The 23,714-nt window shown below is 47.5% G+C and overlaps 1 protein-coding gene across 1 annotated transcript; it reads left to right on the top strand.

Annotated features, from left to right (window-relative positions):
* The first annotated feature begins 5,486 nt into the window (after window positions 1-5,486).
* Window positions 5,487-20,623, top strand: LOC130838711 (cytochrome P450 2B11-like). The gene is made up of 9 exons (XM_057712180.1): window positions 5,487-5,657; window positions 10,492-10,654; window positions 10,794-10,943; window positions 12,232-12,392; window positions 13,769-13,945; window positions 14,432-14,573; window positions 15,996-16,183; window positions 16,362-16,503; window positions 19,567-20,623. The coding sequence occupies exons 1-9, from the start codon at window positions 5,487-5,489 to the stop codon at window positions 19,746-19,748; spliced, it is 1,476 nt and encodes a 491-aa protein (XP_057568163.1). The 3' UTR covers window positions 19,749-20,623.
* Window positions 20,624-23,714: the final 3,091 nt, after the last annotated feature.

Below are 23,714 nucleotides of genomic sequence, written 5' to 3'. Positions count from 1 at the left end.
TAACACCTGTCCTTCTCAAACTCTGCCAAAAAATTGCAGGAGATACACTCCCAAGTTCTTCGAAGCCACCATCACCCTGATACCAAAAGCAGACAAAAATATCACAGAAAAATAGAAAATTACAGACCAACATCACTGACGAATATAGATGCAAAAGTCCTCAACAAAGTTCTAGCAAAGAGAATCCAAAAATACATGAAAAGGAGCATACACCATGATCAAGTGGGATGTATCCCAGGCATGCAAGACTACTTCAATATACACAAATCAATCCTTGTGATACACCATATTAACAAATTAAAGCATAAAAACCATATGATCATCTCAATAGATGCAGAAAAAGCTTTTGATAAAATTCAACCCCCGTTTGTGATAGATAACTCTCCAGAACGTGGGCATAGAGGAAACCTACCTCTACATAATGAAAGCCATGTCTGATAAACCCACTGCAAGCTTCATTCTCAAAGGTAAAAAACGGAAAGCATTTCCTCTAAGATCCCCAACAAAACAAGGATGTCCACTCTTGCATCTATTATCCAACATAGTTTTGGAAGTCCTAGTCATGGCAATCAGAGAAGAAAAAGAAATAAAAGGAATCCAAATTGAGAAAGAAGAAGTAAAACTGTCCCTGTTTGCAAAATGCCATGATGCTATACATAGGAAATCCTAAAGATGTCACCAGAAAACTACTAAGGCTCATCAATGAATTTGGTAATGTTGCAGGATACAATATCAATGCACAGAAATCTCTTGCATTCCTATACACGAACAACCAAAGATCAGGAAGAGAAATTAAGGAAACAATCCCATTTGCCTTTGCAACAGAAAGAAGAAAATACCTAGGAATAAACCTACTTAAGGTCCTGTACTCAGACATCTATAAGACACTGATGAAAGAAATGAAAGATGACACCTGTACTCAGACATCGATAAAACACTGATGAAAGAAATGAAAGATGACACAAAAAGGTCCAGAGATATGCCATATTCTTGGATTAGAGGAATCAATATTGTGCAAATGACTATACCACCCAAAGCAATCTACAGATTCCATGCAATCCCTATGAAATTACCAATGGCGTATTTTACAAAATGAGAACAAAAAACTTTACAATTTGCATGGAAACACAACAGACCCTGAATAGCCAAAGCAATCTTGAGAAAGAAAAACAGAGCTGAAGGAATGAAGCTCCCTGCCTTCAGACTATACTACAAAGCAACAGTAATCAATACAATATGGTACTGGCACAAAACCAGAAATACAGATCAATGGAAAAGGATAGAAAGCCCAGAGAGAAACCCACACACCTATGGACATGTAATCTATGACAAAGGAGGCAAGAATATACAATGGAGGAAGGACAGTTTTTTTAATACGTGGTGCTGGGAAAACTGGACAGCTACATGAAAAAGAATGAACTTAGAACACTCTCTAACACTACACACAAAAATAAACCTAAAATGGATTAAAGATCTAAATGTAAGACTGGACACTCTCAACCTCTTAGAGGAAAACATAGGAAAAACACTCTTTGACATATATTAGAGCAAGGTCTTTTTAGACACATTTTCTAGCGTAATGAAAATAAAAGCAAAAATAAAAATATAGGGCCGGATTAAACTTAAAAGCTTTTGCAGAGCAAAGGAAACCATAAAGAAGATGAAACAACAACCCTCAGAATGGGGGAAAATATATGCAAACGAAGCAATGGAGAAAGGATTAATCTCTAAATTATAGAGAGAGCTCATGCAACTCAATATCAAGAAACAAAACAGCCCAACCCCAAAATGGGCTGAAGACCTAAATAGACATTTCTACACAGAAGACACAGAGATGGCCAAGAGGCATGTGAAAAGATACTCAACATTGCTAATTATCAGAGAAATGAAAATCAAAACTACACTGAGGTATCACCTCACATGGGTCAGAATGGCCATCATCAAAAAATCTGCAGTGGGTGTGGAGAAAGGCAACCATTCTTTTTGCACTGTTGGTGGGAATGTAACTTGATACAACCTCTATGGAGTACAGTGCGGACATTCACTAAAAAATTAAAAATAGAACTACCATAGGACCCAGCAATCCCAAGACTGGGCATATACCCTGAGAAAGCCATCATTCAAAAAGACGCATGTACCGAAACGATCATTGCAGCACTATTCGCAATGGCCAGGACATGGAAACACGCTAAATGTCCACTGAGAGATGAACGGATAAAGAAGATGTGATACATATATATGATGGAATATTGTTGAGCAATAAAAAGGAATGAAATTGGGTCATTTGTAGAAATGTGGATGGACCTAGAGTTTGTCATACAGAGTGAAGTAAGGCAGAAAGAGAAAAACAAATATTGTATATTAACATATATAAGTGGAATCTAGAAAAATGGTACAGATGGAAGTATTTGTAGGGCAGGAATAGAGCTGCAGACATAGAGAACAGACATGTGAACACAGGGTGGGAAGGGGAGCGTGGAATGAATGGCGAGACTAGGACTGACATACATACACCACCATGTGTAGAATAGATAGCTAGTGGGAACCTGCTGTATAGCACAGGGAGCTCAGGTCAGTGCTCTGTGATGACCTGGATGGGTGGGATGAGGGGGCGGAGTGGAAAGGAGGTCCAACAGGGAGGGGATATATGTACACATACAGGTGATTCACTTGTTGTACAGCAGAAACTAACACAACATTGTAAAACAATTATACTCCAATTAAAATAATTAACAAAACAAAACAAAACAAAAACCAAAAACACTACCTTATACTCAGTACACATGGATGCTAATCAAACAAAATGCCCGCTGGTGATGAAACAATGAGGAAGGACAACGCAGGGCTTGATGCCTGAATATGACCTTGTCACTATGGGAATTCGTGTATTTATCGCTTGTTTCATTGTCAATGAAGTGGTAGCTAGAATGTTAGCTCCGTGGTTTACCTCTTCCGTTCACTGCTGCACCCCCAGTGACTAGAATAGGGCCTGGCACACAGTAGGTACCCACCAATTGTTTACTGAAGTTCTGGCAGTCAGTTTCTTGAACGTAACTTGTAAAGCGTTTACCATATTCTAAATTGGCACTCTTTGCAGACTTGTGCACACATACTCCACTTTATTTCAGAATAATTTTGCAAATTGAACACAAACAAACAAAAAGGGTGGAAGCTTTTTAACAAAGAAATTGCATTTATAGGTGATGTGTATTCGAATATAAAAATCTCCAGTTATAGTTACTTATGATCCTTCTTGTAAAGCAGATACTTTCTCTTTTAGTTGCTAAGGGGCTACACAACTCAAAAGAATTGTTTATAGAATGAATGAGTGAGTGAGTGAATCAAGGCTCGTTGTGTCCTTGCAGGTCTCATCATCATCTCATCTTGGGTGACTCCCTCTCTTTCTGTCTTGATCATGTCATGAAGGTCTCTTTCTGGGTCTGTCCCTCTACCTCCCTCAGCCTTAGTCTCTGAGTCTCTGTGTGTCTCTCTCTCAGCCATGATGCATTCACAGAGCACTTACAGGCTCCCTGCATATTGGGTCTCGTTTCTATTCTCACAACGAGCCTGTAGGGTAGGTACTCATATTTTTCCCATGAGAAAATCTGAGGCTCAAAGAGCAGCCGACACTTGCCCAGGAGATGGTGATGTATCCTCCAAGGAAACTGGGAGCTGCTGTCTGTTCCCCTCCCCTCTTGGTGAGTTATTGACAGCGCCCATTAGCAATGTAAAGGCCCTGAGAAGTCCTGCAGGAAAGAAAGCACTCTACTTTTGTTTAACCCAGCCTCTCCCTTGCTTATTTACCCATAGGACTCCTTCCCCCCGAACTTGCTGTCCTCGTCTGCCTCTCACCCTTTCTATCTCTTTTTCCTTCTGCTTCTCCTTGTCTGCTATCTCTCTGTGTGTCTGTGTATTTCTCTGAGAAAGGCAGCACAGTTAAGTGGCTGAAATAACAGGCTCTGGAGCTAGACTGTCTGGGTTTGATTCCTGTTTGTACCTCTAGATGGCTGTGTGACCTTGGACAAGATCTTAACCTCTCTGTCCTTCACTCTACCTATACAGTGAAGATTAAGTGAGTTCCTCTGTGTAAAGGACTTCATGCCTCCCCATCAGTGATTCCTGTGCCTAGAATGAGGAGCCAAGCTCAGTGCCAGGTCACACAGCACAGCAGGAGCCAGGACCTGGGTTCAGGAAAGTCCATGGTGGCATCTCTCCAAGGTCAGGAAAGCGCAGGTTCCACGCCTTCAAGAAATCAAGAGACCCTGCGTCAGAGGAATATGACTCAACTGCCGGGGTCAGAGTCCTGGGTCCTCAAGAGGTTTGCCTAACATTGCAAGACAGATACCGCTACCCCCTTCTAAAGGAGAGAGTCAGAGAGAGGAGGAAAGCGAGGAGCAGGCCACGACAGGTGGACACGGGCAGAATCATTCATATATATTCAGTCAATAGAGATTGAGCTTGCCAGAGGCTGGGTGGGTGGGCTCAGGGGGATGCTAGAGACAGACAGAAACCCAGTGGACAGCAATCCAACTGCACGCAGTCTCTGTGCTCCTGGAGCTCAGCGTCTAAAGATGGAAAAGAGACACTGAGACAGAGAGAGGTAGCAGGAGGGAGAGACACACACAGACAGAGTGTTGGTGAGGGTCAGAGAAAAGTCCCGCAACTGTGAAGACAGAGCAGGAGGCAGGGAGAGAACTCAGAGCAATCAGAGATCCAAAGACCCGACTGAGCCACCTGCCAGTTCTCAGTCTCTCTGTCTCTCTCCACCTCCAAGTCTCAGCAGTTCTCTGCCTCCCCCTGTCCTTGATCTGTTTCTCCTATCACTTCCATGTGTGGCTGTCGCAGAAGGGAGGGCAAAAGACGGGGGACTGCAGAGAGAGATGCTGAACGTCCGCAGGCCCTCTAAGGACAGGGACTGGCTGACGCCCACACACACACAGACACACACACCCCTACCCTCACCACAAAAATGCAAACGCACCTTCAGGTATGAAAGCATATACATACGTAGAAGTCCTCACACAGCCAAAATACACCCATAAGCGCATGCATACTCATGCACAGAAACACACATCAGAGTGTTCACAGAAATACAAACCCTCTTCCATGTGAAAGAATCATGCAAGCACACACGGACCAACATGTGCACGCACAGACCCACAAACACAGCCCAAAGAGGAGATGGTGCATGCTCCTCCAACACACAGACACACACACACACGCACACGCACACACACACTCACTAATGTGGACCTTGGTATCTCTATCATGGTATCTCTGCCAACGTCTAGTGAGGGAGTGCAGCTAGGGTGTGAGCAGGTCACCTGGCTGGTGGAACAGGGAGTATGGATTCCCCTGCACTTCTCTTTTAAGTTCACACTCTTGGACGACGCCAGGGAATGGATGAAGTTACACAACTGGGTGGGGCTCAGGATAAAAGGCTCAGCCAGAGGCCGCAGTGGGTTGGAAGGCAGTCAGACCGGGCCATGGAGCTCAGCCTGCTCCTCTTTCTTGCTCTGCTCTCGGGACTCTTGCTTCTCCTGGCCAGAGGCCGCCCAAAGGCCCATGGCTGCCTCCCACCAGGCCCCCATCCTCTGCCCTTCCTGGGGAACCTTCTGCAGATGGACAGAAGAGGCCTGCTCAAATCCTTCCTGAGGGTGAGTTGCCGGCGGTGGGGATCTGAGGGTGGCTCCCTGCTCCCGTACTGGGGGATCCCTCAACAGGAGGAGTGAGGCAGGCTTCCAGGCTCAGGAGTGGGGTGCGCGCCGTTTGGTGCGTAAGGGGCATGGGACTGAAGCCTGGTGGATGGCGGTCAGATAGAGGTGTCCCTCACTCGGTTGGAAGTGTGTGGGCACTGTCCCTGGGGGCAGGCAAGGAGTGGTGTCTGGGTGTACAACAGGGGTACAGACATCCAGGATCCTCTGTTCCCTTCTGCCAAGTCTCTGTGTGCCTGCCTGCTCTGGGACAAAAGAGAAAAAAGGGGTGGGAGCACTGATTTCGAAGAGAGAGCCGTGAGCAGTCCTGAGGAGAGATCGTAGTTCCTTGCCCAGGAATGGAGCCTGGCTAGCCTGAATGAAACCCAGCAGTCCTAACCACTAGACCACCAGGGGCTGGAGGCTAGAAGCCAAGTGGCCCTGCCTCTTTCCCCCATTTGAAAGCAAGAATGTTCCAAGGAGGAAAAAACTGTATAAACAGGTACAACGTTGATTGTTAGAGGCACCGCATAAGGTACGGGAGAGTACACAGAGGAGTAGTTTGTTTCTTGAAGACAGAAACAAGTCAGAAGGACACACCTGGAGAGGAGTGCGGGCGTCCTGAATGAGGAATGCAGGAACGAGGCCATTTAAGTACTTGTATAGGTCAGTCTTCCAGTCTTTGTTTACCTTGGCCAATTATCTTGTTTCTTTTTCCACATCTGACCTGTTCTAGGGACCCTCCTCCAAATGCGTGTGCAACTTTTTGCTAAGATGGATCCCACTGCGCAGATGTCCACACGTATTGTGGGGTGTATGTCCACACGTATTATGGGGTGCAGCCTCTTCCTTTTTGATCCCCAAGATGCCCTCTTGCACATGTGCAGACAGGAACGTCTTCCATGACCTCAGCGTGCTCATCTTATCTCTTTCCTTCAGCAGAGCTCAGCTTCTGCCACTAGCTTTGTTCTTGGAGTGTGGGGGTGAGAACAAAGTTTCAATTTTACTCTGTTTGACAAACACCAGCTGTCTAGTCCAGGGGCCCATCTATCTCCTACTTCAGCACCAGTCAAACAGGTTCTTCCTCTGCAACCAAAAGACGGCAAGACTGGCCCATGTCAGCATCAGGACAACAGGGAAGGGGGAGGAAGAGCAGGACGCAAGGTCTGGTTCAGAGTGCTTACCAATAATGAACATTAATGCGCTATAAGAGTAGCTGACGCTGTGGAGTGTTTACCAGGCTGTAGATCACTGCTTTCCAGGCAGGATTTCATGTGTGACTATCTATTTATGTATTAATAAGGAAACCCACATCCATGAGCGCACTCCCCAGCTGGAGGGCTGGAACACTTGACGACAACTTTCAGCTACCCCGGGCTCTTCCGTCCCCTTCCCCATACCTCCGCCATCCCCCGTGGGGACCACACTCCTGAATCTTGGGCTTGTTACCCGTTTGGTTTTAACAGAGAGTGTTTTCTCATAGATGTGGAGGCCCCCAAGTGCATAGTATTTAGTTTTCATTGTCTTCAGTGTATCACTAGGCTATACACCATGCTTTCCTGGAAATGCCTAGACTTAGTTTCTTCCCTCAGAATGATGTGGCTAGGATTTATCTGTATTTTTGTGGGAATTCCTCAGGTGTCAGTTACAACAACCTTGTGGGCTATGAGATGTGTTATCCTCATCTTAGAGGAATGGACAGTGAGATTCAGCTCAGGGAAGGCCCTGGTCCACAGCCACATTGCCGAGGACTTCACAGAGGGAAGCTGGGATGCAGCATGGAGGCCCCTTTCTCTCCTCCATAGACGGAGCTGGCTAATAATTTGGGGATCTCTACATACTCTGGGAATTTAATTAAGGCTGTGGGTTCCCTCCTCTAGAAATACTCACATGTATTGTGCAGAAAACATTGCACGTTTCAGACCCCCTACATCTCTTCTATAGACCTTGCAAGGAGATCCTCTATGTGTCCATTATCCTCCATTCTTTTCCTTTTCCCTGCACCTCACAGCTTGAGGGATTTTAATTCCCCTATCAGGGACTGATCCCAGGATCCCTGCAGTGAAAGCTTGGACCACCACTGGAACACCTATGATCCTCCATTATCATTGCATCTTTGGAGAGAGACATGAGAGAGAGAGGTTGAAGGAGATTGAGGGAGGGAGGGAAAAAGAGGACATAGGCTCGTGAGTGTCATGACTTGCTTCCAGATCCTTTGGGAGTCAGACAGACATGGGTTTGTGTTCTAGGTAGTTGAGTATATAGTAACACTCTTACTCACTGAACCTTTGCTTCTCTTTGGTAAAATGCGTTGGTGATGTAAGAAAGCCTGCCTTATAACATCTTTGTGAGGACTACCTAGTGTGTGAAGCCTGGTGTATAGTAAGTGCTAATTACATGGAGGACACTCAAGTAACCACCACTCATTCACTTATTCACTCCTTCAGCGGTAATTTACTGGGCATCTTCTGTGTGCCAGGGAATAGTCTAGGCATTGATGATGTGGCATTGGACACGGCCCACAAAATAAATGAAGAAGGAAATATTAGGTCAATAAGAGCTTGTGATTCAAATAAAGCAGGGTGATACTTTTGAAAGTGGTGGGGGCTACTTTCGACTGAGTGGTGAGGGAAAGGCTCTGTCTTGCCTTGTTTCTGAGCAGACACTGTGAAAGATGCAGGTGGAAGATACCAGAGAGAGACAGGTCCGAGAACCCTGAAGGAGCAAGCTTAGCATGTTTGGGGACCCCAGGGAGGCCGGATGTGTGTGAGCGAAGGGGTGAGTTGGAGAAGAAGTGAGAGGGGTGATGGGACAATGCCAGGTAGACCGTGTCAAGTACAGTGGAGACTGCAGGTCCTATTCTCAGGGCAGCAGGAGCACTGGAGAGTTTGGAGCAGGTTCGAGATATTAATTTACGTTTTAATGGGACGGCTCTGGCTTCACTGTGTGGTGGAGTGGGTGGTGAAAGGATTGCAGGCGGCACAGGAATGGAAGTAGGGAGACCAGCAAGGAGGATTTTCAGAGATCAACGTGAGAGAATTTTCAGTGAATTTCACCTGTTTTAATTTTAAGTCAATTTTTAAATCAAATTTTTAAATTGAAGTATAGTTGATTTACAATGTTGTATTAATTTCTGCTGTATGGCAAAGTGATTCAGTTATATACACATACACATTCTTTCCTTTAATATTCTTTCCCATTATGATTTCTGTCAGGATATGGAGTGTAGTTCCCTGTGCTACACAGTAAGCCCTTCTTATTTATCCATTCCATATATAAGAGCTTACATCTGCTAACCCTGACTTCCCACTCCACCCCTCCCCCCACCCCCCACCCCCCGGGGCAATCACTGGTCTGTTCTCTATTTCCGGATTCGGTTTCTGTTTCATAGATAGGTTCGTTTGTGTTCTATTTTGGATTCCACATGTAAGTGGTATCATATGGTATGTGTCGTTCTCTTTCTGTAAGTCAACTTTTAATTGAAGTTTAACATTTAGGGTAAAAGTGCGCAAAGCCGAAGCTCAGCCCAGTGAATTTTCACAAATGAACGTACTCATGTAGCTGACATAGAGACGATTAACACCTTGGCTTGTGCCCAGACACCCTCCGTAAGTCCCCCTTCCAAACATTACATTCCCATTATTCTGACACCATTGGATCCTGTTATCTGTTTTTGAGCTTCACATAAATGAAATGAAACTTTGGGAATCACAAAAGAAAAAAAATAGAATTAAGATGTATGGACTCTTTTGGGTCTAGTTGCTTTCACTCAACAATATGCCTGTGAGTTTCATTCCTGTTGTTGGCTGTAGCAGTGGTTTGTTCTTCCTCGTGGCTCTAGAGTAGTGCATGGTATGAATACATCAGTAGCTGTTTATTCTGTACCTATGTTGTAAGGTATCTATGAATCTCCTTGTGTGTGTGTCTGTGTGTGTGTGTGTGTGTGTGTGTCCAGGTTCCATAAATACTGTTGAGCATTTCCCCAAGTGGTTGTATTGACTTTATGAGTTTTCAAATTTCAGAAACACCCTCAAGGCCATCACTTTCCTGTCATGTCCCCCAAGTGGGTCGGTGGTTCAGGGTGGTTTTCCGGGGAAATTGCCAGGAGGCAGACAGAGGTTGAAGTTGGGTCACAAGAACGATGATGCTATAGTTGAAATGCCAGAGCCATCTGGGCAGGCTCAACAAATATCATCTAGGAAAGGGTGATATTAGGAATATTAACCATCTGTACTGCTTAGCGCACCAACCAAACCAATCAACGTGGATTGGGCTGGGTCATGGATTAATGCTTTAGTTGGTGGGTCCTGGGAGGCAGAAAGGCAGACTGGGTGGAAGGTCATGGGGCAGCAGTCATTATCAATCTATATGTAAGTGTTTAATTACCAATGTATATGTTTTGTGTTTGTTTGTGTGTTTCTTTGTTGGCTATGTAGGGTCTCCGTTGCTGTGCTTGGGCTTCTTCTACTCGTGGTGAGCGGGGGCTACTCTTCATTGTGGTGTGTGGGCTTCTCATTGTGGTGGCTTCTCTTGTTGAGGAGCATGGGCTCTAGGTGCTCCAGCTTCGGTAGTTGCAGCACCCAGGCTCCGTAGCTGTGGCATACGGGCGTAGTTGCTCTGCGGCTTCTGTGATCTTCCTTGCCCAGGGATCGACCCCGTGTCCCCTGCAGAGGCAGGCAGATTTAAGCACTGCACCACCAGGGAAGTCCCTATATGTGTTTTAATGGCTTAACAATGGAAATGGCCACAGAGTTGCATGTGGACTAATAGCAACCTTGGTTGTGGGTGTGCTTGGCAGCTCCGAGGGAAATACGGGGATGTCTTCACGGTGTACCTGGGGCCACGGCCAGTGGTCATGTTATGTGGGACAGAGGCCATTCGAGAGGCCCTGGTGGACCAGGCTGAAGCCTTCTCTGGCCGGGGGAAAATCGCTGTTGTTGAAGCAGTCGTCCAGGGATACGGTAAGGGCCTCAGGGTCACTGGGAGGGCACTGGGGATGGAGGCGGGGGATTGGGGAAGGTGAGTCTGAGAAGGGAGGATGAGGGGTAGAGAGGGACCCAGAGTCTCCTTTCAACTTCCTCTGCAATCCTTGCCTCCCAGGCGTGATCTTTTCCAACGGGGAACGTTGGAAGGTTCTTCGGCGATTTTCTCTGGCCACCATGAGAGACTTCGGGATGGGAAAGAGGAGCGTGGAGGAGCGCATTCAGGAGGAGGCCCAGTGTCTGGTGGAGGAGCTGCGGAAATCCCAGGGTGAGCCCGGGGGATGGGCAGGAGACAAAGATGGTGCAGCTGTGGGTGCAAAGCAGTGGAAAGACAGAGGGGTGTACGTGGGCAGAGAGACGCAGGAACAGAGAGAGGCAGAGCTCAGGAGACCATCAGACAGGGAAGCAGGCAGAGAGAGAGCAGCACAGAGATGGGCAGGGGTGGGTAGGAGAGAAACACAGCGGGCAGGAGAGATGCAGAGAGTGTAGTGTGAAGAGCAACTCAAAGACATAAACTCAGAGAGTAGCACGTTATTATTGGTGTTCAAGGAAACCCAGGCATGGTTTGATTGTATCTGTCAAAGGCCAAAAAAGGACTTGTAAAACGAAGTCAAGAGAGAAAATGGAAAATGACAGACATGTTCAAAATCACAAACTGTGTTTTCCTTTCTTTGGGTGCGTAGCTGGCAGTGAGCCAGGGGGACAGTCGGGGTTTCCTGCCCTTGGGAAGCTGCATTGGCACTTCCGGTTGGTTTGGATTCCTCAAACACCTGTGTTTGAGACATAGAGGTGAGAGTGTTCTTTCTTAAGAAATTATGAGACATAAATGTAGAGGCTGGGAGGGAGAGGCAGAAGCAGAGTCACAGGGAGCTCTAGAGGAATATAGACAGAGGGACTGAGGAGAAAGACAGGAGGAGACAGAGGGATTCCGATGCAGAGACAGAGAAGAAGAAAGAGACAGAGATGGAGGGACCAAGGCAAAGAGGGAAGAGACTCAGAGAGGCAGAGAGAAACAACAGCAGAGAGAAATCGAGGCACAGAAAATTCGAGACAGACAGGCTGAGGAAAGGGTCTACAAGGGAACAAAAGAAGATGGACAGGTGAGACCCAGGGAGAGAGGCTGCACTGACCTGATGTTCCTGGGTGCACAGCCCACCCTCCCTCCACCTGGGGTGAGCCTGGCATATCTAGACATCAGCTAACAAGTGCAGAACAGTTCCCTGAAGACCAGAGAATGACAGAGGTGGAGAAAACAGGTGGGGGTGGGGTGAGAGTTAAGGGACTGGGAGAACAGACTTGAAATTGCACATGCAATTGACTGAACACCTGCTCTGCACCTCCTTCACAGGGCTGAGATGAGAAGGAAAGACACTAATAGGTGAGGTGCTCAGACTAGGGCCTGGCACATGACACGGCCTAGCGAGTGTTAGCTGTTATGATTCCTGTTTTCTTTACCGTGACTGAGTGATGGAGGAGAGTGCCACACAGATGGGCAGCAGCCACATGCTCCCCAGGCATTTGAGTCCATGCCCTATGCCCCACGCCTCCTCCCTTAGGAGCCCTCCAGGACCCCACCTTCTTCTTCCACTCCATCACTGCCAACATCATCTGCTCCATTGTCTTTGGAAAACGCTTCGCCTACAGGGATGCCGAGTTCCTGCGGCTGCTGGACATGTTCTACCAGTCCTTTGCCCTCATCAGCTCTTTGTCCAGCCAGGTCAGAGAGGGTGGGGCAGGGGTGGACATCCAGGCAGGGGAGAGGGCTGATCTGCTTTGGGGGACTGGCAATGCAGCCACGCACTGGAAGAGGGGCAAGGACGACAGAGAGAGACAGGGACAGAGAGACCTGGATGGTGGGAGAGATGGTGAAACAGTGACAGAGAGACTCAGAGAAAGAGAGGAGAGTGATGGTGAAGGCGGAAATAGAAAGAGAATCAAAGACACACACACAGAGAAAGAGAGAGAGAGCGAGAGAAGGAATCAATCAAGCTTTCAGGCTCTCTCATCTTCTGCTCTACACCTCTGTTCCTGTTTCCTCTGTACCTTCACCTGTGGCAAAGCCCCTCACTTGAAGAAATCCAAGCATACCTAAAAGGAAAGAAGGATATATCTTCATCTCTCCCATCTCTCCTCCTGCTTTCTTTCTTTTCAAAAATGTTCTCCCAGATTATAAAGTAACATGCTCTTCTTTTAAAAGAAAATAATGATATTTCTCTTTCTTAACTCACCTGGAAATACCCGTATTGTGGATTAAGTTAAAAAGTTAAAGTGTGCAGCCCTCTGCCTGGCTACCATCCTCAACCAGGAGTGTGTGTCAGACTCACATGTGCGACGGTCACAAATACAAATTCCTATGACCTCCTAGTGGAGAGTGAGACCCAGCAAATCTGGAATGGGGCCCAAGGTGAGCATTTGCACAAGCCCAACAGATGGTTTCAAATTTCTCCTCCCACAGAGACCCCCAGAGAAAGGAAAGTCTGGAAGGAGGTCTGCCAAAGAGTTAACAATGGTTATATCTAGAAGGAGATTAAGGAGGAATATGACAGTATACTTTATAGCATTCTGCATGTTTTGAAATTGTTTTCAGCGAGTTAGGTATTACATGTGTCATCAGGAAAAGCCATAGAGATATGCTACAAGGAAATAAATAGTCCTAAGCAGTCAGCAGCCTCATCCTGTGCAAGCACCACATTCTCAACGTCTGACACACCACATTCACAACATCTGAGAGGTGGAAAGAGTCCAAGAGAAGTCTGAGCCAAACAAACAAACTGGCTGGGGTAGGCAGCAGAAGCCCAGAGGGAGGATGAGAAGGAGACACACGGAGATTAAGAGGGTAGAAAGAGAAAAATGTGAGAATCAGAGATCAGAGGAGACCTAGAATCAGTGAGTGAAGGACTCAGATACAGAGAGAGAGATCGAGAGCCAGAGGGAGACAGAGACACCCAGAGAGACAGAGAGAGATGGACAGAGAGATAGAGACAGAGGGAGACAGAGATCCCTTTCCGAGGTACTGGGGCACAGGAGGACTGCTCCTCCCTGGGAGCAGCTAGGTCAGCCCCAGGAAGACCTCACAGCCCTCCTCCCCTGCAGGTGTTCGAACTCTACTCCAGCTTCTTGAAGTACTTTCCTGGCACACACAGGCAAATCTACAAAAACATGCAGGAAGTCAAGGCCTTCATCATCCGCAGTGTGGAGAAGCACCGTGAAACCCTGGACCCCAGCGAACCCCGGGACTATATCGACACCTACCTACTCCGCATGGACAAAGTGGGATTTAGGAGAGGGAAATGGGAGGGGAAGAGGAGAGAAAAAGACTCGGGGTGAGCAGAAGGGTGGGGAAAGGAGAAGAGTGGGGAAGGGGGGAGGGAGGAACAGAGGATGAGAGGGGGGATTCGGAAGGGAACAGAGGCGGAGAGGAAAGGAGGGCAATGGTAGGCAGGAGAGGGAGATAGATTAAAGGCTGGACAAGGGGGAGAAATACAGTGACAGATGTAAAGCCTCCCAGAGGCAGAAAGCAGCTGGGAGAGGAAGGGGGAAAAACGTCCTAAGGAGATGGAGAGATGGATTGAAACAGAGCAAGGCAGATCGAAGAGAGACTGAGACAGAGAGATAAGATTTGGCTTGCAGAGCACAGAGAAAAGGGAAATGGGCCAGGTGGTGTGAGACCCGCAAACAGGTGGAGGGACCCCGAGAGATGTGTGTGCAGCAGGGCCCCAGCCTCCCCTGACATGAACCCTGCCCCTCTGGACCCAGGAGAAGTCCAACCCCAAGAGCGAGTTCCACGAGCAAAACCTCATCATCAGTGTCCTGTCGCTCTTCTTTGCCGGCACCGAGACCACCAGCACCACTCTCCGCTATGGATTCCTGCTCATGCTGAAATACCCCCACGTCGCAGGTGGGCAGGCTGGGGACAGCCACTCAGGGGGGTCTTCTGACCTCTATGGGTGCTGCAGCAATGGGGCTATGGGTCCTCTGTGAATGATGGAGGCAGCGTTCCCCTCTTATCAGCAACAGCCTAAATTTTGAATGAGCCCCACTAAGCCAGCCCTGTTGGTGGATGGCTGAATGAAGAATCTGTCAACCTGGAGGTCCCGTGGTTAGGACTTGGCGCTTTCACTGCCATGTCCCCAGGTTCCATCCCTGGTCAGGGCGCTAAGATCCCACAACCTGCACAGTGCAGATTAAGAAAACAATCTGTCAACCTTTTTTTTCCCACTGTTTCCCCGATCTCTTAAAGATCCACCCACCATTGTCTCATCTGTCTTTCATTCATTCATTAACCTGTGTACTCTGATTTTTTCATCTACGATTCATCTAAGGACATACACTTCCATTCTTCATTTGGATGAATGGATTCATCTGTCGATCCTTTGAGTGATTCATGGAAGGAACTATTTGTCATTGTTTCCTTGGCTCCTTTACTCATTCCTGCACCCACCTGTTTTTCTAAAACTAGCTTGTGTACCTTAATCCTTCCATCAGCCAGTTTGTCAATTCATCCTTCATCCGTTTATGATTTCAGTTATCTTTTAATAATTCACTCATTTACTCCCCCTTGATTTATACACCAAGCATTCAAACCATCCATCCATCCATCCGTCTATTCCTCTATTTGCCTATTCCTTTAAATTTATTCATTCACTTGTTCTTCCACAAATTTCCAACCATCATGGGATTCATTGGTTAATCAGGTTCGTTTATTCATTTGCCTATGGACCCTTTAGTAATTAATGATTAATTAGTCTTTGATCAGTAAAAAATAACATGCATTCATTAACGTTCCTCCATTCATCAGTCTACCCATTCATGAACTGACCTACTAATTCATTGTTTGAATGATTGATGTATTCATTTATTGATCCAGTTGTTCATAGGTTCATCTATTGATCTGTTTTACTCTTATATTCCTGAGGACCTAGTACAGTGCCTCATCTGTAACACACACACACTATATATTAGTTCATTTTCTACTCATCTTAGAGGAGGAATTTTGACAGGTTCGTAGCCTTGAGTTCTTACTCTGAAATTCTATGCAAAATTCTGGTGCACGTGTCTGTGTGTGTGTGTGTGTGTGTGTGTGTGTGTGTGTGTTACCTGCGCATGTTGGGAGAGAATGATAACATTCATTAGATATCAATGGGTGAGAATTCTTGTCGTTATCCCCCTTCTCCCCGCACCCCAGGCTGGTTACTCTGAGGGGTTTCAAGGATCTAACCTTTTCTGAGAGGGTTTTCCTGGCCCATTGGCCCATAGCAAGCAGTGTCCCTGCTGAAATGCCTCTTTCAGTGAGGTTCACTCGTCCCACTCTTCTGTGCAGAGAGAATCCACAAGGAGATTGACCAGGTGATTGGCTCGAATCGCCCTCCAGCCCTGGATGACAGAGCCAAAATGCCGTACACTGACGCAGTCATCCATGAGATTCAGAGATTTGGGGACCTCATCCCCATTGGTGTGCCCCACGTGGTCACTAAAGACACTCACTTCCGGGGGTACATCCTCCCCAAGGTACATCACCCCACTGGGCTCCTGGCTCTCCCGTGTGTGGGCATCCTGCATCCCTGGGTTCTCTTCATCTCCAAATTGACCTCTTTTGGGTTTGACCACTCACTCTTGTTTCATGCTTTTGGGGCGGTGTGTGTGTGGGGGAATGGTAATATCTTCCAATCTTGTGACCCTCCCTCAGGGCACGGAAGTATATCCCATCCTGAGCTCTGCTCTCCATGACCCGCGTTACTTTGAAAAACCAGATGCCTTCAACCCGGACCACTTTCTGGATGCCAATGGGGCACTGAAGAAAAATGAAGCTTTCATGCCCTTCTCCACAGGTAAGCTGGACCTGCATTCCAGAGTGCAGGTGCCATCCCCTCCTTGCGACAGTCAAAGAGAGGTGTCTGTTCATTGAGCAGTTAGCACACACCGGGTGCTTTACCCCTGTTAGCCGTCTCACCTTCATTGCAACCCTGGAGGGGCCGTGAGAAGTGAAATCACTTCCGAAAGGCACATCTTGGTAAGCTGGATGGTGGGGGATTATTTTTAACCTCCTCTCTGCACGCTGGTATAAAATATCTGTTAGCACTACGCTAAGCCCAGTGTTTTCTTTGGGGCTGAAGATAACACTTCACACAAGTCACACAGAGACACAGTTCCTGCCCTCAGAAATTTACAGTCCAGCAGGGGAGACGGACAGGAATGATATGGTCCAAAATAATGTATGATGAAATGAATGAATGCTTGCAGTGTGCTTAGAACTGCTTGGCTAAAGTAAAGGGCAACTCTTCCTCATAGAATTAATCACAATTATGATAAGTGCTCTAAAGGGGGCTTTGAGAACATAAAGTAGGAAGTGCTGAAGACTTATGGTGGGTTGGTGAGGAAAAGCTTCCCTGAAGCAGTCACTTCTAAGCTAAGCCATTGTGGGAGGGTATGAATCAGCCACTGGAAATAGTGTTCCATCAGAGGGAAAAGCAAGGGCAGAGCCTGAAGGTGGAGACAGCATCACTCCCTTGAGACACTAGAACTCAGGAAGACTGGGGTATGGATTCCAGGAGGTAAGGGTGAAGGGCTCAGCTGGGCAAGGCCTGGGAATCTGGGGGGAGTCTGGATGTATCCTGCCAGCACTGGGGAGCCGGGGAGGGTCCTGAGCTGCCCTGACCTCTCTCTCTTCCCATTCTCCACTCTTTGGCCCCATCCAGGGAAAATCCCAAAGCCCAAGGTCCTCATCCTTGGGGAGAAAGGTGAACCCCAGCATCAAGTCCCTAGGCTTGAATTGCACTGGTGACTTCAGTGACCCAGGGCCCCTAGCTCTGCCCAGTGCAACAGCTTCCTTCCTCATTTCATTTTCAGTGAAATTCCCAGGACATGTGGGCTCAGGGGCTGAGCGTCAATTTCTCTCTTCAATAGTCGTGTCCTAAGTTTCGAGAGTGGCAGAGATGTGGCAAATAAAGACAGAGACAGATAGATAAGGATAGAGTGAGTGAGAAAGAGAAAGGGACCAAGAGAAAGACAGGAGAGACAATGGCGGAAAGAGACTGAGTGAATGTGAGATGGAGGAGGTGGATGAGGAGGAAGAAGAAGGAGAGAAACAGAGTAAGACAGAGAGAGAAAAAGAGAGAGTGACATAAGTAGTGAAGAAGAAACCCTGAAGGAGAGAAAAGGGAACTGTACAGGGAAAGTGACAAAGGAGAGAGGGAATTCCCTGGTGGTCCAGTAGTTGGGGCTCTGAGCTTAGCCTGTGGGTTTGATCCCCGGTTAGGGAAATAGGATCCCACAATCCATGCATGGCAGCCAAAAAAAACCCCCAAACCAAACCCAAAAACCAAACAAAGGGAAAAAACCAAGCAAGAAAAATGAGAGAGTACTGTGGACAAGAATCAGACCTGACTGGACAGAGATAGGGAGTTAAAGACGATGGAAGAAGGCAGAAGAAGAAGAGCTAAAGAGAAGAGAGGCAGAGAAACAGTGCCTGGCTGGAGGTACAGACAGAGAAAAAGACTGACGCAAATGGCCATGGGCAGAGAGAAAGACGGAACCAAAAAGGTGTTGAGACAAAGGGTGTCCGGTTGCACAACCCCAGGGATGGGGAGGACAGTATGGGTGGGAGAAGTGAGGCTGTCGTGGGACGGGCCTGGTTGTAGAGCCAGTTCCAGGACAAGAAGCAGCTGGGAGCTAGGCTGTGAGTATTGCTAAGCTCGTGCGTCCTAACTTCTAAATGTGCCTAGAAGATGTGGATCCCACCCCAGATACCTCCAACAGGCACAACGTCTAACAACTTGGAAGGCTTAGGGGGAATTCCCTGGCGGTCCAGTGGCTAAGACTCTGTGATTCCTCTGCAGGGGTTGTGAGTTCGATACCTGCTTGGGGAACTTAGATCTGGCAAGCCAGGTGGCATGGCCAAAATCAGAATAAAATAAAATAAAATAATTTAAAAATGAATGAAAAAAAGAAAACCTTGGAAGGCTTAGGAAATGCCTGCAAACCTTCCCTTGAAATGACCTTACTAAGGTTGTTGTCTTGCAGATTAAGAAATACTAAGTAAAGGAGAGTATATCAGGGTTTCTGCCTTTTTCCTGGCACCCTTTGTCCTCACTTCTCTCCAAGTCCATGGTTTATAAGTGCTGTGGGGGATCCTTATGCCTCTGAGACTCTGATGAAAGCGAAGCCTTCCACTCCCATCTTATGTCCATCTGTCGTATACAGATTGTTATGTACGCTATGGTTGTTTCTGGAATTCCTGAAGCCCATGGCTCACAGGTGGAGATAAGAAGAAACCCAGAAATGTATAAACACACACAGTGCCAGACAAACACCTCTCATGCAAACTCCCCTCCACACACACCCAGAAACAAACACAAGGTACTAACTACACTTGCAGGACCCTTACTACTGGCCAGGTGTTATGCTACAAATTATAACAAACACTAACTTCTTTATCTTCACAGTAGCCCTACAGGATAGGTACTATTCTTCCCATATTAGACCTAACAGACAAGAAAAATGTTAAGTCAGAAATATGCACATACCTACATGTGGAGGTAGATTTGAGCTGGTGTGCGCTCGCACGCGCGCGTGCACACACACACAGACACAAACACCCACCCAAGCGGAAGTGACTCCTTACCTTCTGTGGGGCCACTGAACTCTGAACTCTTTGGAAATCGCACAGGAGCTACAAACTCTGTCCTGGAGAAATGAGCAAGGTACATCCACTGAACGATTTGCACCTGCTCTCAGAGGGTTTGGGACTCCTGTGAGTCTAGCGTGAATTGCATGTTAAAGGCGAATCCCATGCAAATCGATGCAATGGACACAGGTGTCTGGGCTTTGGGGTGTGACAGGGCAAAGACTGTGCATCTGCCCCGTGCCCACATTGTGAACCTCTGTGCCCACAGGGAAGCGTATTTGTCTTGGCGAAGGCATCGCCCGCACCGAATTATTCCTCTTCTTCACCACCATCCTCCAGAACTTCTCCGTGGCCAGCCCTGTGGCCCCTGAGGACATTGACCTCACTCCCCGGGAGAGCGGGGTGGGCAAATTGCCCCCATCGTACCAGATCCAGTTCCTGCCCCGTTGAAGAGGATGAGGGAAGGGGGTGCAAGGATGCCAGGGTCACGTGAGTCCCCACTTCTGCAGAGAATGGCACCTTGACTCTCTCCCCGTCTTCCCACCTCTGAGGATGCTGTGCTGTGAACCAGTGTCCTTCCCGTCCTGGGTTGCCACCTCCATGGGAAAGTTGCATCCGCAGTCTCACCTGCTTCTATCCTTCTGCAGCTCTTCTAAAACTCAATGACATCCTTTCTTTCCCCTGTTAAGAGAATTCCAGAAGTGGTGTATATATAGGGAACGGGCCTAAAATGGGAAACTTGCCTTTCCAATAAGGACCTCTCTGCAGTTCTGCCTCTAAGGCCACAGCTCACCCTGAGTGACTTCTCCCTTCCTCAGAACAACCAGAGCCTCCTTTCCTCAACCCCCAGGGCTCCATGATCTGTGCGGACATGAGCTCACTTGAGTCCTCCTTCCAGTAGCCCCATGTGATGGGTGCATTTGATCATGTCCATTTTCAAGTTGAGGAAACAAAGGCCAGGCAATGGCCAGAGTTGTCCCAGGTCAGCTGGCTAGTGAGTGCAGACGCAAGATTCACACTCTGTCTCCCTGGCTCTTGAGCTCAAACCTTTCCCACAGCTCCCTTCTGCCCCCAACATAGAGTGTAACATTAAGAGGAAGTCCACATCATGTGTAACTGAACAGTTTCAAGTGTATTTAGTTCATTCCCAATGCATGCAGTCACCACCACTATCTAGTTCCAAACATTTTCATCACCCCAGAAGCAAACGCCTTTCCCTTTAGTGGTCATTCCCCATTTCCCCTTCCCCTCAGCCCCTGGCAACACCAAATGCTTGCTGTCTCCATGGATTTACCTATTCTGCATATTTCTTATAAATGCATCATACGATGTGTGGTCTTCAGTGTCTGGCTTTTTTCACTTAGTGCAATGCTTTCGAGGTACATCCGTGTTGTAGACCATAGTTGTACCTGGCATGGTCCTCCCTCATCCTCATCTTGCTGCCTCACCCTACGCCTTCGGGCTCTGAAGGGACCCATCATCCCACTGCCCCCTGAGCTGTTTGGCTCTTTTGGATTCCTTGATAGTCCCCAATCTCTATGCCCTGAGATGCAAAGAAACATCTGAAGCCTGACATCCCTGGCTCAGAGGGTGGTCCCTGCCAGGTAGCATGACCATTTTTTGTCAGGTCACTGGGAATCTTTCCAGAAGGTGAGAACTCCTTCACCTCAATGCCTGTTCCTTGAGGGAGAACCTGTTGTCTTGCTCAACACTGTAATCTGAGCACCTGGCGCAGTGTGTGACACGGGACAGGTACGCAAAATACGTGCTGAGGGACAAATGAATGAATCAGCAAACCCCCCATCCAGACACCATGGAGTTCGTTAGGTCCCCCCATCAGACCACGCCTCCTCCCGCCTACCTCCTTCTCCACAGACGGTCAGCCACATCCCCGTCCCCAGCAGGCACAGGGTGCCCCAGCTCTGCTGGCCAGCTCACCTCATTCCCTCAAGAGGCCATGCCACTCACTGACAAACCTGCAGTGCAACCGCCCCAAACCCAGCCTGCACACGTTCCTCCAGCCGACGACACCTCCCTTCTGTGAGGGATGTGCTCCCTCTTCAAGGACATTGCCCACCGAGATACCTCCAGCCACGCAGGGGCCTGTGCGGAAGCTGGCGTGGGATCCAGCTGAGATGACGAACGTCCTCACGTCTGCAGCTCCTGCTGCCTCTCGGCTCCCTCTTGTCCCTGGAGACTTAGCAGCACCTCTGCCAAGGCAGATGCCTGGCACACCCTCCCCAAAACATAGCACATATGGCCTATTCCAGATATTTTATGGCTATTCTACCATATATTTTTCTCAAATGTAAATCAAATTAGGAAAAATCTTTTTTCTCCCTAGTTTACAAGTGTTCTTCTTTTTAAAATTTTAACCAGGATGTTATAGTGAGGAGTCACAATAATTTTTTCAGCTCCTGGCAAATGATCAGATTGTTTTCCTCCGTTGACCTTTTACAGAAATCATAGATATGTTGGTGTGGAGATCCTGCTCTTGAATCCAAGAGTGAGATCCAGAATGTGCCCCCACAGCTGCGGGAGAAATACAGGAATGCCTTAACCTTCTACCTGGGGCCTCGGCCTCTTGTCAACCTGTGGGGGTTCGAGGGACTTACTGAATGAAATCTTCTATAGCCAGGTGATGCCAAAGATTCCACGGTGCGCCAGGAATCAGGGTGGTGGACCCTGGGAAGAGATCAGCTGTTTCCTGTCCTAAACAAGAAACCAGAAGTCATGAAGAGTTTGTTTTCTATGCACACTCCAACCCCTGCACCTTCCTAGGTGAGGCCATCAGTCAGTTTGAGGGTCAGCATCAGGCCTTGGACAAGGATTGCCTTTGAGAGAAGCAACCTCAGCAGATGTGAGAGTGATTGGGGCTGGCTGCTGATGTTCACACACCGCTGTGGTGTGTGTGTGTGTGTGTGTGTGTGTGTGTGTGTGTTCAGCTGGGAGGCACACTCTTCAAGTCCATGGGGTGAATGATGCCCTTCCACTGTTGCTGTGTGTGTAGCTCACAGCATCACCACCCACAGCACCAGCTTAGAGAGTAGAACTGGCTCTGGGGCCTTGTCTGCTGCCCTGTAGGTGTTTGAACTCTTCCCAGGCATCTTTTTTTTTTTTTTTTTAATGTGTTCACTGTACTTAGTGAGAATGTGGAACTTGATGAAATGGGGTAGGGGGGAGGTTGGGAAAGTGGGGGCCGGGTCGGTACATCTTGGAGAGGCTTTGGGCTGCCCCGTCTCCCTTTGGGATGCCCATGTGTGCATGGCAGTCCTGCTCACGTGGGCATTTTTTTTTTCCAATAAAGGAAGAAGTGAAAGTCCCACACTTACATAAAAGTGATGCACTTAGGTCAGAGATTCAGGAAAAATTTCCACTGACATTGAGGTTTTTGTAAGGGAAGGTTGTGCCACGTGGGATTCTCTCGATGATTGAGTCAAACATCCTCAGCCTGGCCATTTTCTCATCTGAGAGCAGAAGACAGAGCCACTGGCCAGGAGTCTCTGGAAGAGTTCTCAGCCCCAGGTTCTTGGTGTCCCGGAGATCCCATCCTTCCCTGCTGCCTGCCACCCCTTCTTTCCTGCATACCTCTTGGGTGCTGGCCTCTGTACCACATCCAGGACATTTCTGGACCCCATAGACCACTTATGGGAACTTGACTCCACTTTCCCCTGGAGATGATGGTGAGTCTCTGCTTTTCTTTTTTTTTTTTTTTAAGAACTTTTATTGAGATGCAGTTAACAGACAATACATAGCATATATTTAGAGTGTACAATTTGGTATCCCAATCACCCAATTCACTTCCCCCCCAACCCTCCCCGCTTTCCCCACTTGGTGTCCATGTGTTTGTTCTCTACATCTGTGTCTCTATTTCTGCCTTGCATTTCCTCTTTCATAGTTGTTAGCATTTGCCTTATGTATTGAGGTGCTCCTATATTGGGTGCATATATATTTATAATTGTTATCTCCTCTGTTGTATTGATCCCTTGATCTTTATGTAATGTCCTTTCTTGTCTCTTATAACATTTTTTATTTTAAAGTCTATTTTATCTGATATGACTATTGCTACTCCAGCTTTCTTTTGATTTCTTTTTGCATGGAATATCTTTTTCCATCCCCTCACTTTCCGTCTGTATGTGTGCCTCAGTCTGAAGTGGGTCTCTTGTAGACAGCATATATATGGGTCTTGCTTTTGTATCCATTCAGCCAGTCTGTGTCTTTTGGTTGGGGCATTTAGTCCATTGACATTCAAGGTAATTATCAATATGTATGTTCCTATTACCATTTTCTTAATTGTTTTCTTGTTGTTTTTGTAGGTCCTTTTCTTCTTCTATGTTTCCCGCTTAGAGACGTTGCTTTTGCTTTTGTTATAGGGCTGGTTTGGTGGTGCTGAATTCTCTTAGCTGTTGCTTGTCT

This window comes from Hippopotamus amphibius, chromosome 16, assembly GCF_030028045.1.
Source record: "Hippopotamus amphibius kiboko isolate mHipAmp2 chromosome 16, mHipAmp2.hap2, whole genome shotgun sequence".
Classification (NCBI taxonomy): Eukaryota; Metazoa; Chordata; class Mammalia; order Artiodactyla; family Hippopotamidae; genus Hippopotamus; species Hippopotamus amphibius.
The sequence above is the reverse complement of the archived record's forward strand: the minus strand, read 5'-3'. Positions and strand labels throughout refer to the sequence as shown.